Source organism: Medicago sativa, chromosome 8, assembly GCF_051527215.1.
Source record: "Medicago sativa cultivar Bolivia chromosome 8, Bolivia_mono, whole genome shotgun sequence".
NCBI lineage: Eukaryota > Viridiplantae > Streptophyta > Magnoliopsida > Fabales > Fabaceae > Medicago > Medicago sativa.
Window position 1 is genome coordinate 93,233,995 of NC_140756.1, and position 24,476 is coordinate 93,258,470.

Genomic DNA, 24,476 nt, shown 5'->3' on the forward strand with positions numbered 1-24,476 from the left:
AAAAAAAAAGAAAAAAGAGGAAGAAATCCAATGATTTTTTTAACCATGATTCTTCATAGCTGTTGTAAGTTGTAAGAGTGTAATACGTCATTTCATTTTTTTTTTTTTTAGGAAGAACCTAGGCCATAAGGGTAAATATAAAGAGTAGTGCTATTTCAACATAAAATATTTCAACGCATCCTATATAAAAATATATCATTTTTAGAAAATAATTACTAGAAATAAAATAGATAAAAGTTTACAAACAAAAGAGTCCAGCACAGAGAGAAACCTGTTATAAATTCATTATACATCACATTTGGTGTGAGTATTTTGACAAAAGTAACGTGAATATTTGGCGGAGAACCTCTTGTTTGTTACAAATGTGTACAAACAGAGCTAGATCTCAAAGGAAAAGCACAAGGTAACAGAAAAAAAAAAAAAAAAAATATACACAACCTAGAGTCATAATCAATTTTTGGATAATTTACAGTATCCCGTGGTGTAATGCAAATCTCTAAATGCTAGGTGCTACAAACTAGAAAAACATGTTCATCTACTAACGAAACAAACTCACTATTAACAAAATCTGAAACATTATGAAAGAATATTTGTCTTCATATCTCTACAAGCTATCTGCTGACCAGAAAATCCAAAACGCTTTTGCACAAGAAGACCACCCAACTTTCTCTGCTTATAATGCTAGAACCACATGCATGTCCGTTGCTGTAGCTCATCATATAATATACTCACATTCACATACATCCTAGTTTGTCATGTCAATTATGACATTCCTTGGTGCATGAATGATCTATGACTCTGGATCATTTTTAATGCTGTCAAGCATAGACGGAGATGATGCACCACTAAATCTGCTGGGCAACGGTGTATTCCTTCGTGATTGACGCTTTGTGGGTACAGTAGCACTCTCAGTTTCCCACTTCAGACTCATTGCGTCTTCCTCATCAGCATCATCATCATGGCTAGCCTTAAAAACTGGATGAACATAAGCATGCTGAAGGTAACCTTTTACGTTCAGGTTCGGTTCTGTAGCTCGTTCTAATGTATCTTTCATCATTGCTTCCTGTATACAAATTTAAAAAAGCAACATAAAAATTCTATGACAGAGGAAATGTGAGTTGCAGATTCGAACAGCAAGAAAATTGATCGACGCCAACAATATAAGTCGGGTTGGTGATAACAACATATGGGGCAAACAGGCTGACAAAAGAGGAGTGTTTTCTTAATGTTCAAGCCAATTAGATATAAGAGCATATTTCTAGATTGGTGCATGATCACGGCTGGCACCAGAATGGGATGTGTGTAACTTCTGTATGGTTAGCAAATTTTATTTGAGACAAGCAGAAATTTGTAAAATTTCCACAAGTATAACTGATTTTATGCACTGAACCCATACAACTTTTAGAAACATATCCATTTTATACTTCAAAGTTATTTTACTTTACCGTCAAAAAAATAAATCTTCTAGACCCACTTTTAAATATTATTCCCGTGATAGTTAGTAGAGTTATATACTGAAGTATATACATTCTTAAAGCCAACAATCAATTCACCATATGTGATGATGATGTTATTATTATTTCAGGGAGATGCTACGTTGCTCGCATGTGCATCCTATTGCCAATGACTATGTAGTTCAAGCATAAGAATTAGTTGTGTTTCTAAGCTTGGGTGTACAGAAGCCAATTATAACCATATGAATGGTGACAGCTCAATGATTTTAGAGTTATCTAACAAATGAGCACATAATAATTGAAACAACAAACTCCACAGCCATAAATGAATACCTACCTGTAAGGGGAATTTAACAAATGCAGATTCGAAACGGCCTTTGCAGTATCTATGGAACCATATCGTCAATATGGGGAGCACAATGAGAAATGGAGTTGATGAAGCAGCCTTTTTGGTGGTCAAGAGTCCCATCAGAACTATCTGTGATACTAACAGTGCAATGATGACACGGAAATGGACATCAGGCCAGAACGCTGCGCCACTCTCGTACTCTTGATTATAAACATTGATTATCTGCAATTGGAAGATATGAGTCTTCATCTTGTATATGGCAACATAAACAGGGGACCCAAATTCTACAATCATACTCGACCCTGACATGCACAACATAATTCAAACATCTCATTACCTGATGGCGGAACACAACATAGGCCAACCCGAAGAAAATTATTATGAAAGGAAGAACAGTTGGTGTCACTGCAGCATAGACTAGACCCAGCAAAAAATACAATTGTATGCGAGGTTCTCCAGTGTTGAAACCAATACTCCCAGGATTCATGGCCTCTTCCCTGTCCTTTTCAGTCTTAACCAAGAAGAAATTCTTCAAGTGATACATGATTAGCGGTTTCAACATCAAAACTTCAGCAGCTATACCAGACCATCCATCAACCATTATATAGGTGATGAAGAAACTTGCTTTTAAAGGAATTGCAGTGCCAATTGTTATGGGATATCTGAGAACAATATATAAAGAATTCTTAATCATACTAATACAGTATAAATAAGACAGATGCTTATACCAGACCATCCATCAACCATTATATAGGTGATGAAGAAACTTGCTTTTAAAGGAATTGCAGTGCCAATTGTTATGGGATATCTGAGAACAATATATAAAGAATTCTTAATCATACTAATACAGTATAAATAAGACAGATGCTTGTAGCAAAGTGTCTAACCACTTTAACTGTTAAAAAAACATCATGGTTCTTAAATAGCTAAAAAGCTTAACCAATAGTGGTAATAATAATTCCCCTTAAGTATATGATTTGCCCAATCTAATAAGCTGACCATGGACAAGATCAACTTTACCAAAATGTTTCATATCCATGCAAACTTTTTAGTGCAGCAGAACATTAGGATGCACCCCAGAAACAGGAAATATGATGCCAATTAAAAAAGTCAAAAAGGAAAAAGAACTAAGCTTCTATCTTAAGTTGAATGACTTACTCGTTGGCTGGTTGATGAATGAAACTGTCGAGCTGTTGAAATGCTGACCCAGCAAGTAAGTTCCCAAGAAATATATTCACGAAACAGAAAAGATAATATCGAGAAGCCGATCTTCTCTCAAGCGATGATATAGATCCAAAGCCTTCAAATTTCGACATCATCATCAATATTGTTGGCAGAAAGATAAGAAAAAGCTTCAATACAATACCGGGTAGAAAACCTTGAATGAATGACTTAACAATAGGGCTGCACAATAAAGTTAATTCAAATAAATAAAATCAAGTGATGAATGCGGATAGAATCATAACTCCAGAGATCCAACTTTGAGATTAGACTTACACACTAACAAGGGGAGTCAACCATGGTGCTTCTTTCTGGATTCCATCAAGACTTGCAAGACCTTGTACTATTGCAATGGGGATCATGAAAAAAAATGTGAGAAAAAAGAACGCAACAGCTATGATCAACCTTCTAACAGTTAGGGAAACATATGGAATTGCCAAGTTTTGCCAATAGACATCCCGTGGCTCTGGAGCCCACTCAGTCAACCAAATTGTTGGATTTCTGGTTTGTTGGGTTTGAGCACAAACTGCAGCACCCCATCGACTTTTAAAAGAAACAAATGCAGCAGGCATGGTAGACTTGGGATCATTAGTGACCTTATCTCTCTCCAAAGCTATCTGCAAAAAAGGTGATAAACTTGAATCCCAGTGTCATGAGAAATTACGAGGACGGAACAGTTATGATTATGAAACCACAAAAAGGCCCCAAGTTTCTGCAGATATTATCCCATTTAAAATTTTATTATGGTAAGAAAGTTTTTTCACCATCTCTCAAAGTCTTCCAAAATTCATTTGCACATAGTTCAGGTGATCCACCAGAATACTATTTAATGCATTAATAGTCGAAGGAAAGCATGCAGTCACAAAGCAGTTATGTGATTTGATAACTCATCAAAAGCAGAATAATATTAATGTACAATACTATAGAGATTAGTTAAAGTTTGGCATATCCTAGTTTGTGACATCAATTCTTCAAAATTAATATTCAGTTCCCATGTTAGAATAATTTTGCAATTTTTTATTAGATCAATTCTTCAAAAAAAAAAAATGCATGCAGTGCATGCTGAAATTTTTGACAGAAAAAAAATTATGGTACTTACTTCTTTTGACAGCTTGTCAATCTCAGTGGTATAATAATCGATAGCATCTACTTTCTTTCCATGAAGACCAAGGAAACCAGTCTGGTAAAATATAAGAGATTGAGGTAAATTTGAATATTGTTATAGTACCTACATTTGAATGCACATGAGTTTAAAACTTAACTACCTTCATTTCAGGTCTTTTTGAAGTTCTTTCAAGCTTATTTTGATAATAGACAAGCCAATTCTGCAACTTACTCTTCTTTTTAACGAACTTCTCTAATTTGTTTGCATTATAAACAACCTGCATAAGTGTCACAATAAAGATGCTGTCACGCACTATTTTTTCCCTTCCCAAATAAATGGACAAAATTAATCTGTTGCAATAGATCTAGTTAATAATCTACTCCATGTTTCATAAACATTATCTTAAAATCAATTTGACAAATAACAAGCTTAACATTGTAGTAAGATAAAACTTTCAAAGTATTTACCACCCAAAGTGTCTTAAATTTCCAATATCAAAATCAATGAGAAGATTAATGAACACAATATTCTGGTAATATAGTGTATACAGTAGAAACCAACCTGGTGAGTAAGATAGTTATCCGGATGATTGACCAGAAAGAAGTGCTCCACAAGCTCACCGACAGATTCATCAGTATCTGGTGGAATGTTTCTAACAAGCACCTTCAAAATAATATATTTTCCATAAGCAAAATATGCATGAAGGAATATCACAATTTCAACATATGACGATTTGACCTGTGATTTCAATTTCCCCAAACTTGATTATTGGAACGATACCGGCAAATTGGAGAGCTCTTCGGTGTTAAAATTATGTTTGTTACTTCCTTGTTTTTTTAACTTTCCGTTAGTCGTTTTATCTTTTCTTATATCACTTTGATATATCTAAATACAGCATAACAGTAGTCACTCTATTGTTTAGCTGACTTACTCATTGATATAAATAGCTGTGTTCTTATTATGATTGCCTAATTACTAGCAAATCCACACCGGTGATCTACATATTTTACATGCGGAAAGTATACAATTGACATCTACCTAGAAAAATGACTAAGTAGCATCACCTTTAAATCACTATGTTAGGTTAATGGTGAGGGAATTTGGTAGTTTGGATGAAGTTATAAGTTCAAACTTCGTTGTCACCACACCAATACATTCCTAAAATAAAAAGCATACCTCCTCTAACACAATAAGTATAAAATCAGAATTTAATGCTTCATCTCAAACTGCCAAAAAAAGAGGGGAAAAATGCACTCCTCCTTACTAAAGATGGAGCAAAATATTACCGTAAATTGATCAGGACGGCGTTTTTCTGTTGCAAGAAATTGCAATCTCATTGCGGCAACTTTTCCATACTCCTTCATCAAAGTATAGCATGTCCAGAAGGTAAATGCATAAGCAACTACTATGTGTGACCAAAACCTGAGGTAGAGTGTAAAAAAAAAAAATTAAAAAAAGTGTAAGATTTCACAACCATTTAAAAAAAAAAAAACAACACTTGAAATAATTTGTATAATCAATGTACAACTACAACAAATGAGATAATACAAAAAAGTAAACAAATTTTGATAATTGTATTGGAATGGAGAAGTGATGTTTTTTTTTTTTTAATAAGCTAAATTAGCCCACCCAAATTGGCACCGCGGAGAATCGAACCTAAGACCTCGAGGAGGAGCACACTCCCAGGTCCCAAGCCAATACCACCAGGCCAACCCAAGTGGGTTGAATGGAGAAGTGATGTTGCATTATGATGTGTTGATAAGGAAAAGTAACTACGATATAATAAAGGTTACTTCTAGCTGAACAATAGACCTCAAGCCTCAACTTAGTTATATGTAGGCGCTTAGGAATTGAAGATAATTTACTAAACAGCATCAAGAAGCAGCAACAAAACTGTAATTGCAATGAATGAAAGTTCTCTAAACCTTTCCGATCCACGCTGGACATTCGAAATTGAGATCTTATCAATGTCACTGGAAGTTATGTTTTTTATCCCAGCATTATCTAGCCCACTGCTTGTCCAGTTGACAGGAACCAGAACCGCCCACGCGAGGAATGCTATAGGAACAAAGATTTTAAGTCTGCACAAAAAGAAACAAAAACAAAACATCAGTGATCATATTCTCCAATATGGTATATTATATTCAAACGTTGTCCATAATGATTGATGATCATACCCTAACAAGTAAATCCTCAAGTAAACAACAGAGTCCAGTCCAGCATGGTCAATAAGCTCAGGTTCCGGCATTCTAAGTGCAGCCGGCATCCAATTCAAAAACCGAATATATGATCTCCAATCTAAATTGACAATCTTTCGCACGAACGCTCCACCGTGCACAGGATCTGTTCTTAAACCCTTGAGATACCATTTTGGGAAGTATACCCTATCATTCAAAGGCTGAAGCCTCAAAATAGCAAATGCCACAAAGAAGATAAATGCACTCAAAATATTAATTCCAGCTGCAAGAGAAATATCTCCAAGTGTAGCCATCTTTTTTTCCTTCTAATCTTAAAACACACCTCTTACCTGCAAAGCAATTAAAACAAATTAATAAACTTAATTATATAGATTAACAAAAACTAATTTTGGACAAAACTCTTGGTAAAACATAATAAATTTTGTATCTTATAGCATAACAATTTTTTTCATACTATTTTCAGCAATGATATACAGTATATAACTGATTTCTCATATCTGTTTAAATTCTGTTATAATTTTCTATTCTACCCTAAATTTTAAACATCTAACAGGAAAATTATTTATTAAAAAAATTATTTTAAAATAACAAACTTTATTATTTGGGTTGAGTCACAAAATTAGAAAGTTCAATTTTTTTTTTTTTTTCATTCTAGAAATACAAAATTCAAAATTCAGATGAATTATCATGTAATTTCATCCTAAAGAGTAATAAGACAGAAAGCAACAAAAGAAATAAAAATTTGGAAAAAAAATAAAAAGCTTATACTTTGAAGTTGTCGCCGAGGATGAAAAGCTCAAAGTATGTATAAATGGAGGAATTAGGGTATGAAGATGGAAAGATGAATCAAAGGATATCTTAGAAACGTGCGAAAGCGAAGAAGATTCCGACAGAGTTTAGCGGTGAATGAAAGCACCGCCGTAGAGGTCACGCTAATTGTAGCTTTACCTCTTGTACACACCAACGCAACTATGAACTAAAACTAGTACGTTATGTTAAAGAAAGAAACAAAAATGGATAATGGTTGAGATTAGGTTTCATAGAATGGAAGGAATGACAGAGAAAAAGGGGAAAAGAAGACAGTGATGATTCTTACTTGTTACGTTATTGGTGACCGCTTAACAGCTTCTTCACATCCTTTCTACCACTGGGTCTGGGTGGGTACTACACAACTTTGTTTGTTTAGCTATCGTTATAAAAGTGTGTGTGATTTTTTTGTTATTATAAATCAAAATAATGTTTTTTAGAGGAAATAAATAGAAAAATATTGTTTGTAACATCCAAAAAGAAGAATAATGTCAATGTTAAATATTTTATGTTTATTCTAATATTGTACTTGTTTTTTATTCATTGCATCCTTTTTATTTGATCAAATACTATAATTTTTAATATTTTATAAATTGATTTGAAAACTTTTGGATCATTTTTTAATTATATTATGATATTTCTTTCATTGTTTATTGTCTTTTTCTTGTTAAAATATGGATAATACAACATTAAATTAGTCGATAGCAGTATCGGTCTCCGTGAACTTAAGGATAATGCATAATGTAATATATGTAAGGTTTGGAGTTTGACCTCGGACACCATAAAAAAATTAATAGTAGTTTCGCAATCTTATTTCCTTCCGTAGAGACATTGTACACCACATGTATAGAGGTCAGAGTTTAAACTTCAAACACTTACTCCCTTCGTTTCTAAGTATAAGCAGAATTCACTTTTTAGGTTCATTCATTTAATAATGTATGTGGCCTATAAACCACATACATCATTAAATGAATGAACCTAAAAAGTCAATTTTATTTATATTTAAAAACGGAGGGAGTATTAATCTGAAAGGAAAAGGATGTTGTTATTAAAAATTTAAGGTAAAACGTTAATAAATGTGGATTGGATAAGTGAGTAATGAATGAGCATAGTTGGTGTTCGTTGTTGTAAGGAAAATTCAAGAAGAACAGCAACGGCATTGTGAACTCCTCAACCAAACAAACAGTTTGTCGGCAAGTGACATGTGGCGTATGGTAACTAACGGCTATTTCTCATGATTGTTTGCAGGAATGGGATATTGAAGAAGTTTGTAGCACGCGCTGAGATGGGAAGTGAGGAATCAGGTTCGATGAACAGAAAGAGGAGCAAGTGACAGATAGACAATAGAGACGCGTATCCCGTGTGTGTGTAGAATGCGTTTCTTTCGTCTGAGTAGACCACGTGGAGCCCCACACGTATCGTGTCCGGCCTTTTTTTATTCCACCGGTTAATCTCTAAAATAAAATATAGTATTCATCGGTCTAATTATTTTTATATCTATTTAATGTCTACTTACGAAAATTATGTCCCCATGTTTGACTCATTAGGTAAGGGATAATGCATAGTAATATGTATAGGGGTCTCGGGATTTGAATCCGGACTCTCCATTTATTCATCTTTAAGGTGAATTTCTCGAACCACTAGATTACTTACAAAAAAAATAGCGAAATTATTAAATCAGACATCATGAGGTTTGAACCTCGACACATTAATAGCATAATATTTTTATGGGTAGTGTTAACATGTAACATCCCAGACTGCTTACAGGATTGCCGACTAACCCCACAAACCAACACGAGTCTTTTCAGCATGCTTTGTCCTCACTCACATGCTTACCGGGAAACTTCCCGGTAGGTCACCCATCCTAGTACTACTCCAAGCCAAGCACGCTTAACTGTGGAGTTCCTATGGATTGAGCTCCCGAAAAGAAGATGCATCTTGTTGATATGGGTAGTACCTAACAATTCTTATAAGCCTTCCTTCAACCATGTAGTCCCATACCTACACGGCCTCCGGATCCCTCTCATTCCGATGTGTTTCGGTTCCTACTATTGTCGTGGGGGTCCCTTGCGGCTTAAACCGTTCCCCTTAGGTCGGGAACCTTTCGTATCCACCTAGCGGGATATCGAAAGCCACGACGTGGGTGTTACAGTTAACTTGTGCCCTTAGGGCATATGTTAAGAAATCTAAAAAAAGAAATATTTCATTAAACTTTGTGCATTCAATTCTTTAAAACATCAAAATTAAATTTAATACACGCATTCCAATATATTATTTCTACATTTGGCTGCTAAACTTGTGCCTTAAGGGCACAAGTTAACATTTCCCTATTTTTATTCATTCAAATTGATAGAGTATATTAATTTTTTTTTAGGGAGATAGAGTATATTAATATTAATATACTATAAATTTGAAATTGTTACTCCTCGTGAGTTTAGTTCAATTGTAAAGACAATGCATAATATATGCAAGGGTCGGACTTGTGAAAAAAGTATATGCAAGGTTCGGGTTCAAATCCCGACCACCGCGATTTTTTTTAAAAGTTGTTAAAAAAAAAAGGTTAACTTATGAACAAATTTGCATCATCCATGTTAATAATATAAAATGACAAAGTACACAAACCTACAAGTATGAATATATTCAAACATCTAAAAATATGCATTTCTTTAAATCTACAACATTGACGATGTCAAAGTCATTGATTAAAACTAATTTTTTTAACCTGAATAAAACAAACACTATAATAAGACTGAAAATTAAAAACACTTCACATTAAGACGAAAAATCAAAAACAAGTCATGCTAAGATTATAAAATCCCAAAAAAAAAGACCAAAAATATGTGAAATACTTATTTAACTAAACAAAAAAGTCAAAAATAATTCAGACTAGTAATAATGTGTTAAAATTGACCTTAAATCACTTTTTTTATTAGATCACAAAGAAGAAGAAAAAAAGATAAAATCTAATGTTTTGATAAGGAGGAGAGAGAGATGTCCAATTAGTTTATTATAAAAATAATAAATAATATTTCGTAATATATATAGTAAATGTGATTATGTGAAACTAGACTTTTGACCCGTGCGACGCACGGGTTTTCTCGACTATAATAGAGACCAATAAATAATCTTTAACCCGTAAGATCATGGGTCGATCAATAAACGCAAATTAGATTATTAGAGATACGATATTACATTCAAATGATAATAAAAAAATTATAAAGAAAAAAGATAAAAAGAATACAAATTATATTGTTGCACGGGTCAATTTTATTTATTACTTTTATAGTTAAACATCAAAAATTAATGCAGTTCATGGTTCCTAACAAATTATTTAGGGTAGCCGAGTTTACATGGAAATTAGGGTATTGTGTTTGTAAATGTATTAAATAAGTGTACAAATCTACAAAAACAATAAGTTAAGTTGTTGCAGACCTGATAAAATTAATAAATAATAAGGATAAGGATTAAGATATCTATTAAATTTTTACTTTGAAAAATATTCAAGGTTATTAGAGAGAGAAATGAAAAACATATATGTTGCAAATTTAGAGCCAAAATTTTAGGATAGAGTTGTTGTAAAATTTTAAAAAACTTAGACAAAAATTGGATAATTTTTTTAAGGACTAAAACTAAAAAATTATAATTTATGGGACTAAAAATATATTTAATCCTTAAATTTAATATGTTTGTTTAAATAAAAAAATTCTTCTTTATAGTTGGCCCTTGCATAAATTTTTTGGGAGCTTTGCCGCTGGCTGCAGACATAACAAAATTAATAAATAAGGATTGCTAGAAGAAAGAAATTCATTACTGTTATCTTTTAGTTTTATTTTTAGACAAAATAGCAACGAAGATTTGAAACTCACATCCTCTCAAAGAAAATTTGAAACTCGTAGAAACAACTGCAAGGTTTCAATTTAAACAAATTTACGACCACCCTTAGCTTGAGATTGTAGTGCCATCCTTTCAGAGCATGGGAAATGATAGTTGTTTCCCACCATGGGAAAGTTGTTTTTGTCCATTAGATTAAGTAAAGAACATATCTTTATCATACTCTATCCGCACCATATCTTTCTTTTTCAAACATTGTCTTCAACCTCAACGAGATTGTTCCCTCAAAAAAAAAAAAAAAACTCCATGAGATTGCAATTTACGGCAGTTTTTTTCCCAACTGTTTCTAAAATAAGACTTATTCAAACTAATATTATTTACTGATTTATTTAAATCGTTTTTTTTAAAAAAACATCAAAAATAAAATTATTCAGAACCAGATCTGGGTATTTTTATGAACAAAGTTTGGGTATTTCTTCATCTTCCAACTCCAAATAAACCCACCTCAACAATAAGAAGTGGAAGTCTGTGTTTAAGGGGGAAGGGGATGCACTTTTAAGATTGCAGTATGTAGTTTTACGTTGTACAAATTGTTAAAGAATCTGGAAATTGTAAAGTATGAATTTCATTTATGAACACAAACCAAAACTAATCTTCAATTTATAGAAAAATAATGACCCATTTGGCACTAAAAATTGAAGTAAAAAAAATAGTTAAGAAAAATACACTAAGTTGTTTGTGAGATTTATGTGATTCAAATTGTTGGAATGGTATTGTTAAAAAAAATGTTGTTGGAATGGTAGCCATGGTTGACTGATCCGCAAAAGCTTGTGGTGGTGGATGAGTGACGAAGGTGAAAGAAAAAAAAATATGGTGCAGAGAGTCTATGATAAAACTATGTTCCTTACTTTAATCTAACTGTCAAAAATAACTTTCCCATGGTGGGAAACAAATATCCTTTCCCATGCTAAACCCCACCATCCTTCTTTCAAGATATAGTTTTTTGTGTTTTTTCAAATTTTACCTTAATGGTATGAATGTAACCAAAATAATTCATCTTTAGCTCCAATATCCTCAATTGAGATAATCTCGACGTTCCAAAAACCAAAGAATTTTATTTTGATGTCATGATTAACATTGGGCTTTGAATTCTTAGAAATGACTTCGTTTCAGCACTTGCATCACCTTCATTAGGCATATCTTGCTCATGCACAATATGTTATTGACCATCAAGAACTACTTCAGCACTTAAAAAATGACCGAAAACTTGATCCATCACGATTACATTTGTTTGTTTTTATTTTCTTAGACTGAAGTAAGTTTGATGTCCACTAAGCAAACGCAAGATACAATATGGATGCAGAGACCATGCTCCCACATCCCATACGCTTTATAGTTTGGTCGAGGGACTTCACCAAAGGGGATCAAGTTTCAACCAAATTATTCGTAATAGATTATTCATTAAAAAGCATATATGTACTTTAGATCAGTAATATGATTACCAAGTGTAAGGAGTTGCTTGTACTTATTCTTCCACATATGCTAAAAAGATCTTACATTATATTCACGTACAGTCATATTTTGGCATAAAAAACGTTTATAGAAAATTAATATATTATCGCAACGGTTAAGACGTCAAATGTTGTTGTCTTGATCAAATATCACAACGAGGTGATCACGGATAACGTTCATGTGGTTATGAAATTTGAGTGAACAATACAATACAATTGATCCCTCTTTATTCCCTCAAAAAAAAAATTGATCCCTCTTTATGTTTCTGGTGTTGATTGACCCAATTGTTTTGATATTTAAAACGTGAGTGGGCTCCAATACAAGTAAACATATAGTCAAATAGTCAATTATCAATGTGGGCACTAGAATACAAATGGAGTGGGAAAGTTGTTGTCTTGTGGAGCAGAAAATTGGATGTCATTGCCCAAAATAGTAGACAGTCCTTTTAATATCAAAAAGAACAATGCATATGCTCTACCCTACTACTTGCCACTTGGGGTTTTATCTTTTCCATTTCCATCAATGATGTTTTTTTTATTAGAGACATTTTATCAAAGCAGGTAACAGACCGTGACCATTATCGCAAATATAGAATTGTTATGGAGCCTTAAATGATAATTCCAAATGATTAATCAATGTACTTCTCCTTATAAAAAAAAAAATCAATGTATATTTTTTTTTGTCAATTTGTTTTAACCAAAATGTCTAGGGATTTTGGAGTCTACAATCAAAACACAGTTAGGATGTGTTCGGATTGTAGAATCCAAAATACCCTTATATATAAGTTACAATCGGATTCCCTTTCATTTCAGCAGTCATGAATTTCGTTTTAAAAAACAAAGTAAAAAATTGATAAAACATATCAAATAAAATGAAAAAAAATATACACATAAATACCATCAAAAAATTCTAAAAATAAAACAAAACTAATGCAAATTTTTTCGGATTTTTTTGAGGATATGAAAAATAAAAAACAATGAAAAATGAGTCTAAGCGATGAAATTTTGAAGGTTCCTGATCCTTGATTTTCTTTTTCTTCTGATTTTCTAGGAAAGTTTTGGAGCAATCTAACCAAGTAGTTCGAAAACCAAATTTTTGACTGGGACGATGGGAACAAAAGGATATGAGTTAGGATGATTACTATGATCCTTAATCCAAATAATTTTCCTTTGAATTATTGGCACAAAAGAGTTGTTTAAGTGATGTTCGGATTCTATAATCCGAAAAACAAACAAAAAACACACCCCATTTTTTGGGGTGTTCGGATTATAAAATCCAAATCGACGAAAAACTTGTAAAACAATTGTTTTTGGACCCGGACCAACAACATTTCTCCCTTGGAACGTTACTTTCTAAGCCCCCTTAAAATCTCTTGGACCCCCCCCCCCCCCCCAATTCCCATTCTACTTTGTTCCGGGAGATAAATCCCGGAGGTGTGTTTCCATCACATGAGCAACAATAATATATCCAATAGATATCCTCTATAAAACACCAAAGCACTGTATAGATTGAATGTCAACACCGTATATGAAGGAATTTATCCCTTGAAAATAACCATCTGGAATGATAATAAAGACACAGATGCTTAATTTAATTTTGTTGAAGTGAATAAAATACTAGTTATTAGTTGATTATGTATTGCTGACCGAAGAATGCCAAGAATAAAGAGTTGCAATGCTCTAATTAATGCTTTTCCAAGTAGCTTGTGTTCTATGTGGCTTTCTCTTATAATCTTAAGAAAAATAAAAAAATACATATGGGAGATAATTACAGAACCAGAACCCATGGTTCGTATCGTCGTTGCTTAAAATCTAAAAAACTACCTCCGGAACATAGGTCCCGAAATGCTACGGGAGATATCTTTTGGATGAATAGAATAGGGATAAAAAAGAAATATTAGGGGGCCTAAGAGATATTGAGGGCCTAAAATGAAACCTTCTCTCCCTGTAACTCTCGGTTTGACCCACTGTTACGGACCGTTGTATTTCACACCCTATCAATTGTAGCTTCACCCATATGCATTTTCATAACAACTCAATTTAGACAGGGCCGGCCCTAGGCATAGGCCGGGAGTGCGACGGCCTAGGGCCCATGCCTGTAGGGGGCCCTTAATTTTTTTTATCCTTGCGGGTGTATATAGCAAGAACTGGATTTTGGGGGGTCTATATAGTAAAATATACCTAAAGACAGGCCCAAAACATTGACATTAAAGACTGGGCTGAAGTCTGTTATTGTTTTGGCCCTTTTGATGCTATTGATGCAATTTGTTATATATACCCCATATAAAACAAAACTTTCTATTTACACCCTCCCAAATAAAAAATGGACTCTTTGTTCCTAATAATGTGCCAAGAAATTTGTGATATTTTTCGGGGGTCCTTTGTTCCTAATAATGTGTGTTACTAATATTAAAAATATTTGTGATATTTATTATCCAGAAAATTGAGAGAATCTTCACAACTAAACAAATTATATTTTAGTCGAAAATAGACCTAATAGAAAAATTCCAGTCTACTTCACAAGTGCAATCTTAATATATAATACGAAGGTTCACAATGCATGCCTAATATGAAAACCCTAAACCTAATTCAAATATCACAATTACCTTCGTGTCCCCCACTTTAATTAACCCTAATCCTGCCTTTTTTGAGAGGTCCCCCACTTTAATTAACCCTAATCCTGCCTTTTTTGAGAGGTTTAAAAAATCTTTCTGAAAAATGTCTTTGCCGGGAGTTGAACTCGCAATCCATTGCCTCCATCCAAGCGCTTTGACCACTTGACCAGTAGCTGTTTTAGTGTTATAATATCGCTTCCACTAATGCATATCCTATACCAAACAGACATTTTAAAAGGCAATTAATCTCTTTTCCTCTCCTTCTCGACTTTAACGTTATACGGTTCTGAAGTCATGTTCTCCCCTTATTCATGCGATCTCAACCCAGAAATCGGCCATTTCCATCCCTTTCTTCCCCCTTTTCCTTCGATTTCTCCGCAAAAATATGATTCTGATGCATATTTCGTCCATGATAACTTATTAATGGTATGATCACTAAGCTAATTTTGATATCAATGCTATTTTATTATTTTATTCATTTTGATTTTCTGGATAGTGATTAGGGTTTCAAAATTTGGGGATTTTATGATTTTTCAATTCAATTAAGATTGTTTCTCAATCCTTGAATTTTCAAATATACAGTCTTCACGTTTTCTGATATAGGTTAGGATTGGCAATGGTTATAATTTCTAATAGTGATTTAGTCCTGAAAAATAGGGAAAATTGCCACCTCAACGTATTTTTGTTATTATATCCTTAAACACTGCTTAGGTAGTTTTTTTCAGCCTGAACACACGTGCAAATGTTGTTCCTAGAAAATAGTCACGCCAAGCATGACTGATGTGTAGTGGCCTTTCATAAATCCTTGAAAATATAGTCTTGACCCTGAACACGTACAATGTTGTTGCTTGAAAACCCTTGAAAATAGCCACTCCAACCATGACTGATGTGTAGTGGGTTTAGATAAATCCTTGAAAATAGCCACGACTCCAAGCATCGTGGGTGGTTTTTTATGATAACTTTCAAATTCTCACTCTCTTCTTATAAATAGGTGTCTTTGTTGTTGCCCTTCATGTTCTGTTTTCCATAATCTCATAAATCATTGAAAATAGGTAACGCTCCAAGCATAACTAATGTGTAGTGGGTGGTTTTACATAACTCACTCCCCCTTTATAATTCACTCATCTGATGAATCCTTGAAAATTGTCACCACTCCAAGCATAATAACTGATATGTAGTGAATCACAATTTATTTATTTGTACTCACTAATATGAAAACCCTAAACCTAATTCAAATCTCACAATTACCTTTGTGTCCCCCACTTTAATTTCTTTTTCATTTTCCAAAAACGTTACTTTATCTATGTCATCTCTTTTTTTTCAACTTTAATACACCATTTTTTTTTCATTGTTCCATCTCCCTCTCTCTCACTTCTCTGTTCACTATCACCATTCATTATCCACACCATCAGTGCAGTAACCAAACAATAAGTTATCACGCCGTATCCATCTGTCATCACTAACCAACCGACAATATATTTAATGTCAGTTTCAACAAAAGAAACACATGTATCTGTTAGTATATGGTGGAGATGGTTCTCATATTTTAGATTGCGGCGAATTTTTGAATCATTCAAATCATCCTAAATACAATGTTGTTTACAAGGAAATTTTTCGTAATGTACCAACATGATTTGTTACCTATTTTTAAGTTGTATTATTATTTTTAACATTGTATTTGCACAAATAGATTATGAATTAACAGTATAATTGAATATTTTGTTTGCCATCAATATGACCCGTGCGGCAGCACGGGTGCAAGGTCTAGTTGTTCTCTAATTCTATGGTATTTTGTTTAGTTTTGGTTTCTATGGAGTATTTAATTTATTTGAAGATGTTGCCTAATTTTTTTTTATCTTGTAGTGAAAAGCAAAGAAAAAAAACGAAATGAAGCGCTAATAAAATCATAACAAGAAACTAAAAAAGTTTATGATATATTATGTAAGTGGCCTTTTTCTCAAACTATGCCTAAGGCCCCTAAAATGCTAGGAACGGCCCTGAATTTAGACCCCAACACTTACCATTTTTCAAGTATTTCAAACTATTCTCTCACCTCACGATTCCCACAAAACTTCCGCACACACCTTTTTTTCTCTTAAAGTTTATGGAATTTAATTGTGTACTAGACATGTTATTTTCAAAACTTTTGATATGAATATTCAAATACCGAATTATTCATATTCAAAACTTTCGGTATGAATACTTAAGCCGATATTATTGATATCAGAAATTTTGTGATTTGAATCTCTTTGGTTGATGTATGTGGATTTGAGAAAAAATTAATTTATTAAAATCAAGGTTTTTTTTAGGAAATTCAAAGTGTTTGTAGAGTAGAAGTACAACTGATAGAGTGTGAGAACATCAAAAAAGACGAAACAAAAATTCGAAGAGGTAAGAAATCAAGAGTTTCTAAAGATTGTGGTGGTTTATATATTAGAGAGGATCTAACAAGCCTCCAAAACAAATTGTCTTCATTGGATTGGATGCAAATTTATGGTTAAATGCCATAAATGCTGGGAAGAATTTTCTATAGTCTAACAAGACTTCACATTTAATAGACTTGTTTAGTGGTTGCAAAAAGAAACTAAAATCTGATGAAATTGTTGATAAATACAGGCTCGTCTTGTAGCCAAAACAACATTATCAATTGTACTCCTAATCCAAAGAAACATGCTTTTGTAAGGGCCAATGCTGACTGATATTAAGAAGTTTTATGCAATTAACAAACACATTAGAAATAAGTTTGTACATCGTATTACAAAGATTGATAGCAGCTCTAAAATTCTTAACATGCTCGGGACAATCCACTTTAGAAGAGTGCAAGAGTTTTAGTAAGAGAGGGAACAAAAAGGAACTTCTTTAAATAAATAAAAAAAAATATGAAATTGTAAAACGGAACTTCTAAAATGGCGAAATGCAAATGGGAATAGAACGAATCCACTAATCATCACCGTATTACTTAATTTCACCCACTTGGCGCCAGCCACAGCCACAGCCACCTTTGCTTGACATTCACAATTCATTCAGATTTCAACTCAACTCCTCTTCTCTCGGATCTAAATATCCAATTCGTTAGTTCAGGTATGGACGTAGATCGGAACCGTTCCAGCTCACCAAATTCACGTACTCCGAACCATTCTCCGAGACTCGGTCCGAGCCGGCTCTCCAGCTCTCGAATCAGATCATCTTCTTCTTCTTCTTCCTTCTCCTTCTCGTTATGGTATCGAAGGAAACGAGCGAAAGTGATTTTAGCACTTATTGCGTTACTCGCTTTATTTTTCTTTGTGAATTATGTTATGCTTCTTCGTCTTCAACATCAACAACAACAAGATCCACCTCCTAAATCATCACTTCGTTCCTCTCTTTCTATTTCCCTTCAGGTTTCAATTCTCATATATTAATTAATTAATATTCGCATTTCATTTTTCATTCCTATCTATCTATAGAAATTATTTAGTACCTTAGATTGTTTATTACGACATAGACACTTGTGAGATTTCTTATGGAAACTGCTTATTATTTCATCTTATATATAGTTAGATATTAATTATAATTTGTTTAATAGTTTAACTTGTTTGGAAAACTTATGAAAATAAGCTATAAACAATGTCGTAAATTGTTACTTACTGTCATAAGTTCTTATGGCAGTAGATAAGCTCAAATAAGTCAATCCAAACAGGTCCATAGTTTAAGCTAGTTAGAAGTAATTCTAATTCTAACTACCTTGCTTGAACTATATTAAACTAATTCTAATTAATATCTAACTATATCAAGCAATTGAACTATATTAAACTAATTCTAATTAATATCTAACTATATCAAGCAAGTACATAGGCTTTTCAGGACTACTTATGAAAATAGCTTATATGAAAACAGCTTGACTTTATTTTATACCTTGTTATAGAAATAGCTTATAGACAAGCAGTTATATGATAACCGATTACACTATAAGCATTTAATTAAGTTGTTTGTTGAAATTGTGCCTATATCTGTTTCCTTTTGAACAAGTTTGTTGTGTTTCTGATATTTATTTTTTCAGGGAAAATCGAACAAGAGTAGTACTAAGAAAAAAACGCAGAAGGGAAATTATGCAAGGATGTTGGCATTGGCTGCCCATGCATTGGCAGAGGTATATATTTTGAAGAAAATGTGCCTAGTTTGTAGTTATATAAGCCATCAAGTTCTATAATAATTTTCCAATTGTTTGCCATAGCAAAGTTTTCAATTTTCAGTAACTCTGACTTGGGTATTTCACATTTGGTACAGAACAAACGTGAACCAAAAGATTTGTGGCAGGAACCCTTGGTCCCTGCTTCTTCTTGGACACCATGTTCTGATCAGCGAAATTGGGAACCTAATGGTATGTGTGTCTGAACTGAACTTCAAAATTTGACAATTGTTTGTATTATATATCTGTCCATAGCTGCAAAAAAAAAAAAGGCTTATTAGTCCATACTGAGTAAGAGTACTAACAGTTTGCTCTCTTCTACTCTACTACAATAGAAGGAAGTAATGGATACATTTTGGTTACTGCAAATGGTGGGATCAATCAACAACGGGTAGCTGTAAGTATTCTTTATCGGACAACAATTCTGAATCATTTGGGATTAACTTATTTGAAATGAGAAAAAAATTAATAAGCTTTATCTTAAATGATTGGCGTCATTTGGGCTGATTGTGAGTTGCAACAGGTTTGTAATGCTGTTGTCGTGGCCCGGTTACTCAATTCAACTTTGGTTATCCCAAAATTTATGTACAGTAGTGTATGGAGAGATACAAGGTAACACTATGTCCATTTCTCTCTCATTGTCATTACTCACATAATTACTCTGTTTTGTTTTCCCTATGTACTTTTTATTTGATGAAACCTAATATTTAGTTACTGGGTGAATGATCAGTGGAGAAATTGATTACTAGCGGCATGTTATAGTATGCGTGTGAAATTTGATCAACCAGTATTGGTTGAATTAAATTTATTATTCAGATAAATAGTTATAAGATTTATCAACAATTTTGGGGGATGGGTTGAATATACGACTTTATACTTTACCACTTCTAGCATTCTTGTTTTAACTTATTCGTGTATTTGTTGGGGAAAATGGCTTATTTGAATCTCTAGTTTTAGCTTTTTCTTGTTGTACCATTTCGATGCCATATCTGTAGTTCATGGCTTTTCTATTACTCCCTCCGTTTCAAAATGAGTGTCGCTTTAGCCAAAAAAATTTGTTTCAAAATGAGTGTCGCTTTCAGTTTCCAATGCAATAATAACTTTTTCTTTTCAATTGTACCCTCCAATTAATACTCTGCACACTACTTCCAAAGTATTACTTTTAAAACTAACCAATAGTTAATAAGGATAATTTGGTAAAATAACCATTCTCTTTCTCTTAATCATTGCATTTCTTAATATGTGTGTAAACACCTAAAACGACACTCATTTTGAAACGGAGGGAGTATGATTTTGTGACCGTCAATTTAACTTATAAATTTTTATATTGTATAATTCCATAGTCAATTCGGAGACATCTATCAGGAGGAGCATTTTATTAACAACTTGACTCCTGATATTCGGATAGTGAGGGAGCTTCCTAAAAAACTACAGTCTTTGGACTTGGAGGCAATCGGCAGTGTTGTAAGTCACTCCCTTCCCTTGTAGTAAGCTAATTAAACTCAATGATATGAGTCCTATTTGTATTTAATTGTTAGAAGACTTTACCAGGTAACAGATGTTGACATGGGAAAGGAGGCCAAGCCGAGCTTTTACTTGAAACACATCCTGCCTATTATACTTAAAAATCAAGTTGTTCACTTTATTGGATTTGGGAATCGCTTGGCATTTGATCCAATACCATTTGAGCTGCAGGTAAATATCCTTCGATAATTAGACGTCACAATCTAATTTTCATGATCTGATTCTTTAGCCCGGCAATGCTCTACTGTTATTAACTTTCTTAATCTCAAGCCCTATTATGCTTTTCCTAATTGAGGACTTCATCTAGAGACTTCGTTGCAGATGTAATTTTCACGCCCTGCAATTTGTTCCCAGAATACAAGAAACTGCTGGTTTGCTTCTTAAGAGGTTGCGCGGGCATGCAGGTCTTATTGGACCATTGGATCGGCATCTTGTTGGTCCATTTGGAGAATTAAATTTGGAGAAGAGTGAAAAAAGTTCCATGAAAGCTTCAAAATACTTGGCTTTACATCTCAGATTTGAAATTGACATGGTAGCTCATTCCTTATGTGAATTTGGGGGAGGCGAAGAAGAGAGGAAAGAATTGGAAGCATATCGTGAGATCCATTTTCCTGCACTGGCATTGATGAAAAATACTACTAAGTATGTATCACAATTTTTTTTATCTCAACTAGTTCTTCACTTATACTGGAAACACTTGTACTCGTCTTCTTTTAAACACAATAATTTTAATTTGCTACTTTGATTTAAAGTAATTGGAGTTTTCTGTGCAGATTACCTTCTCCTTCAGAGCTCAGGTCTGAAGGGCTATGTCCATTGACACCTGAAGAATCCATCCTCATGCTTGCTGCTCTTGGCTTTAACCGCAAGACAAACATATTTGTAGCTGGTTCTAATTTGTATGGAGGTCGCTCACGGTTGGCTGCTTTGACCAGCTTGTACCCTAAATTAGTCACTAAAGAGAACTTACTTTCTTCAGCGGAACTCGAACCATTTGCTAATTATTCATCTCAGGTTTGCTGCTACTGTCATTCTTGTTTCATTTATTTCAATGATGTCACAAACCTAATTAAGCTCCTTGTTACAGTAAATCCTGTTTTGTGCACTTTTCATGTTCTATATGTTCTATAAATTGCTCCTCATATTAAACGTTTGGCGTTATTGAGGACCGGATTATTTTGGTGCTGCTGTTAGTCTTTTGATGAATGACACGGAATTATTTCTATTGTAGTTAGCAGCACTGGACTTCATAGGCTGTGCTGCCTCGGATGCATTTGCCATGACTGATTCAGGAAGTCAGCTTTCATCTTTGGTGTCTGGTTATCGAATATATTATGGTGGAGGAAGAATGCCAACAATACGTCCAAATAAGCGCAGGCTTGCTAGTATATTCATGAAAAACACTACAATAGAATGGCGTGTTTTTGAACAGAGAATGAGGAAAGCTGTCAGACAAACTAAACATGTACAGACAAGGCCTAAGGCAAGAAGTGTTTATAGATATCCAAGGTGTAAAGAATGTATGTGCAGGACAATTTAATTTATTTACATAGGCTTGATTGTAATTTTCCATTGTAATTTGTAGCATTGTTAATCATTATTGCCACTCATTCCCGTCTTCTTCTGGCTAAATTGATTAATCCATAGGTTGACTTTGCATGGGATTTACAGGTAAAACTCTATAAATTAATAATGTCAGGACCGGAGAAATTTATTAATTTAGAGAGTTATTAATTTATCGATAAATTAATAATTATTAATTTAAAGAGTTTTTAAGTAATTATACTGTACATACCAAACAAAAGGGTAAATTAGTCTATGCCTCTTAGAATTACGTTGCAGCGAACCTTGAGACTCAACGTAAATTAGTAACTACCGTGTTCATATGCATTGGAAATCAATAATGACTTTTGAAGTACAGTAAATGTAAACAAGATGAACAAATGTGTTCAATGTATTCTTAATATATTTTTTTTCAGTTTCTATGAATTATTAATTTATGATTTTCTTGGGACCGAAAATTATAAAGGGATCTCCCGAAACATTATTATCTTATTATTTTATCGAGTTTTTCAATTTTTTACATTGGCCCAAGTCGGGACCGGACAAATTTATTATTTTAGAGAGTTTATTAATTTACCGAGTATTAAATTAAAGAGTTTCTACTGTATTTACATTACTGTTAACAGACAAAGGCTAAGGCAAGAAGTGTTTACGTCAGAACCAGTATGATGAGCTTCAGAGTTCAGATCATAGGGGTTTAGGAACAAAAAAATAGTGCATTCTGCAATTTCTTAACTATCTGTTGTCACAATCTCTTGCTCTTGCCCACACAACTAAAACAAAAACAAAAACAATTGGAAATTTGAAACTAAAACTCGTTCACCTCTTTGATTTCTAAAATGTGCAAATTTTGTTTATTCAATAAATTGTTCCACTTTGATTCAAGCTCTCTTCTCCTTTTCGATAATCCTCAGTGCCACCTCTTTTTGCTTGATTTTATTTCTAAATCATATATTATGGTAAAGTAGTGGAGAGAAGAAGGAAAAAAAAAAAAAAAACTGAAACAACATTAAAGTTTGTTGAATAAAGTTGTTACTTGATTACTTTGAAATGAAAACGTAAATTACAAATATATAGTGCAAAGCTATACACTTGCTTGCTAAATAGAAATAAACTTTGCAGTAAATCTTCTCTAAAGAGTAAATATCACGACCTATTGTTTTTCTTACCAACTGAACAAGTATCAGTCTAATCATTACAATAACAAATATAAATAAAGTAATAATAACTATGGTAAAAAATATCAATATTCTAACACTACTCGAGATTTTTCTTGAATACTTTCACCGTTGATCTCAACTCTTCAAACTTTCCCTTCGAAAGAGCTTTGGTCATTATATTTCCAGTCACTATCTGCATATCCTTGCAGGTTAAAAACCAAAAAGTTGTACCCTTCGTGCACCTCAAAACTCTCTTGGCTGCACCACAATGAACTTAACTTGGATAATGCATAAACCTAAAAAGTAAGCTAGCAACAAACATTATACTCGGTCTGATTGCAGGAAGATACAACAAACTTCTAATTATACTTTTATAAATAGAAGCATCTGCACTATTATCAACATCATCCTTTGATAATTTTTCATTCACAATCAACAGTGTGGAAACATGCTTGCATTTCTCTAAAACCTGGAAAAACACACGAGAATATCCCTGATGTTGGTGACATGCCTGCAGAGCCCCCCGTCCCTGTCCCTAAGGAGTAGGCCTAGGCTTAGGGAGCAGCTTAGTCATTAAATTATGTGTGCATCTATGTCTCACCAAAGTAAAAAAACACAAGGCATGAAAAGGAAATTCTAGTTTGTGACGCACAAAATGTTTAGTTTTGAAATGAGGAAAACAACATAAGAAGATATTAGTGGTTGGTTTTGTAGCTAACTTGTTCTTCCAGGTTTTATAGTTGCTTCTACTATTGGCCTTGCAGTTTCCATGCCAATTTTAATATGCTCCCCTCTCAAAATAATTGTTGAAAATACCCCCCATTTTGAATTACTTACAGCTACCTGATGTTGATTGTGCTGATTGTGAGTTGCAATACAGCTATGCGTTGTTGATGATCCATTACTTCAAGAATACTCAGTATTCTTTGATCAAGTAAGTATTATTTGTGTAATTGTTGGGGAAAATGGC

At 33.4% G+C, this 24,476-nt stretch overlaps 2 protein-coding genes across 4 annotated transcripts; one reads left to right on the top strand and one right to left on the bottom strand.

The window, feature by feature from the left end:
- Nucleotides 1-262: 262 nt before the first annotated feature.
- Nucleotides 263-7,521, bottom strand: LOC146903460 (hyperosmolality-gated Ca2+ permeable channel 1.2-like). 2 transcript variants are annotated; one of them, XM_085733922.1, is made up of 12 exons: nt 7,424-7,521; nt 6,307-6,656; nt 6,055-6,210; nt 5,416-5,551; nt 4,691-4,792; nt 4,290-4,406; nt 4,124-4,204; nt 3,301-3,641; nt 2,962-3,207; nt 2,141-2,465; nt 1,792-2,025; nt 263-1,063 (listed from the first exon to the last, which is right to left on the bottom strand). In XM_085733922.1, the coding sequence occupies exons 2-12, from the start codon at nt 6,618-6,620 to the stop codon at nt 791-793; spliced, it is 2,325 nt and encodes a 774-aa protein (XP_085590048.1). In that variant the 5' UTR covers nt 6,621-6,656; nt 7,424-7,521; the 3' UTR covers nt 263-790. The 2 variants fall into 2 exon arrangements, with proteins under 2 accessions (XP_085590048.1, XP_085590049.1); XM_085733923.1 differs by having other exon boundaries at nt 7,096-7,521.
- A 10,459-nt stretch (nt 7,522-17,980) lies between these two features.
- On the top strand, nt 17,981-22,415 carry LOC146903461 (O-fucosyltransferase 15-like). Of its 2 annotated transcripts, none has more exons than XM_085732266.1 (10): nt 17,981-18,471; nt 19,131-19,220; nt 19,358-19,451; nt 19,595-19,656; nt 19,783-19,871; nt 20,603-20,723; nt 20,811-20,954; nt 21,091-21,425; nt 21,557-21,797; nt 22,015-22,415. In XM_085732266.1, exons 1-10 carry the CDS (start codon nt 18,175-18,177, stop codon nt 22,321-22,323), a joined length of 1,782 nt encoding a protein of 593 aa, XP_085588392.1. In that variant the 5' UTR covers nt 17,981-18,174; the 3' UTR covers nt 22,324-22,415. The 2 variants fall into 2 exon arrangements, with proteins under 2 accessions (XP_085588392.1, XP_085588393.1); XM_085732267.1 differs by having other exon boundaries at nt 19,151-19,220.
- Nucleotides 22,416-24,476: the final 2,061 nt, after the last annotated feature.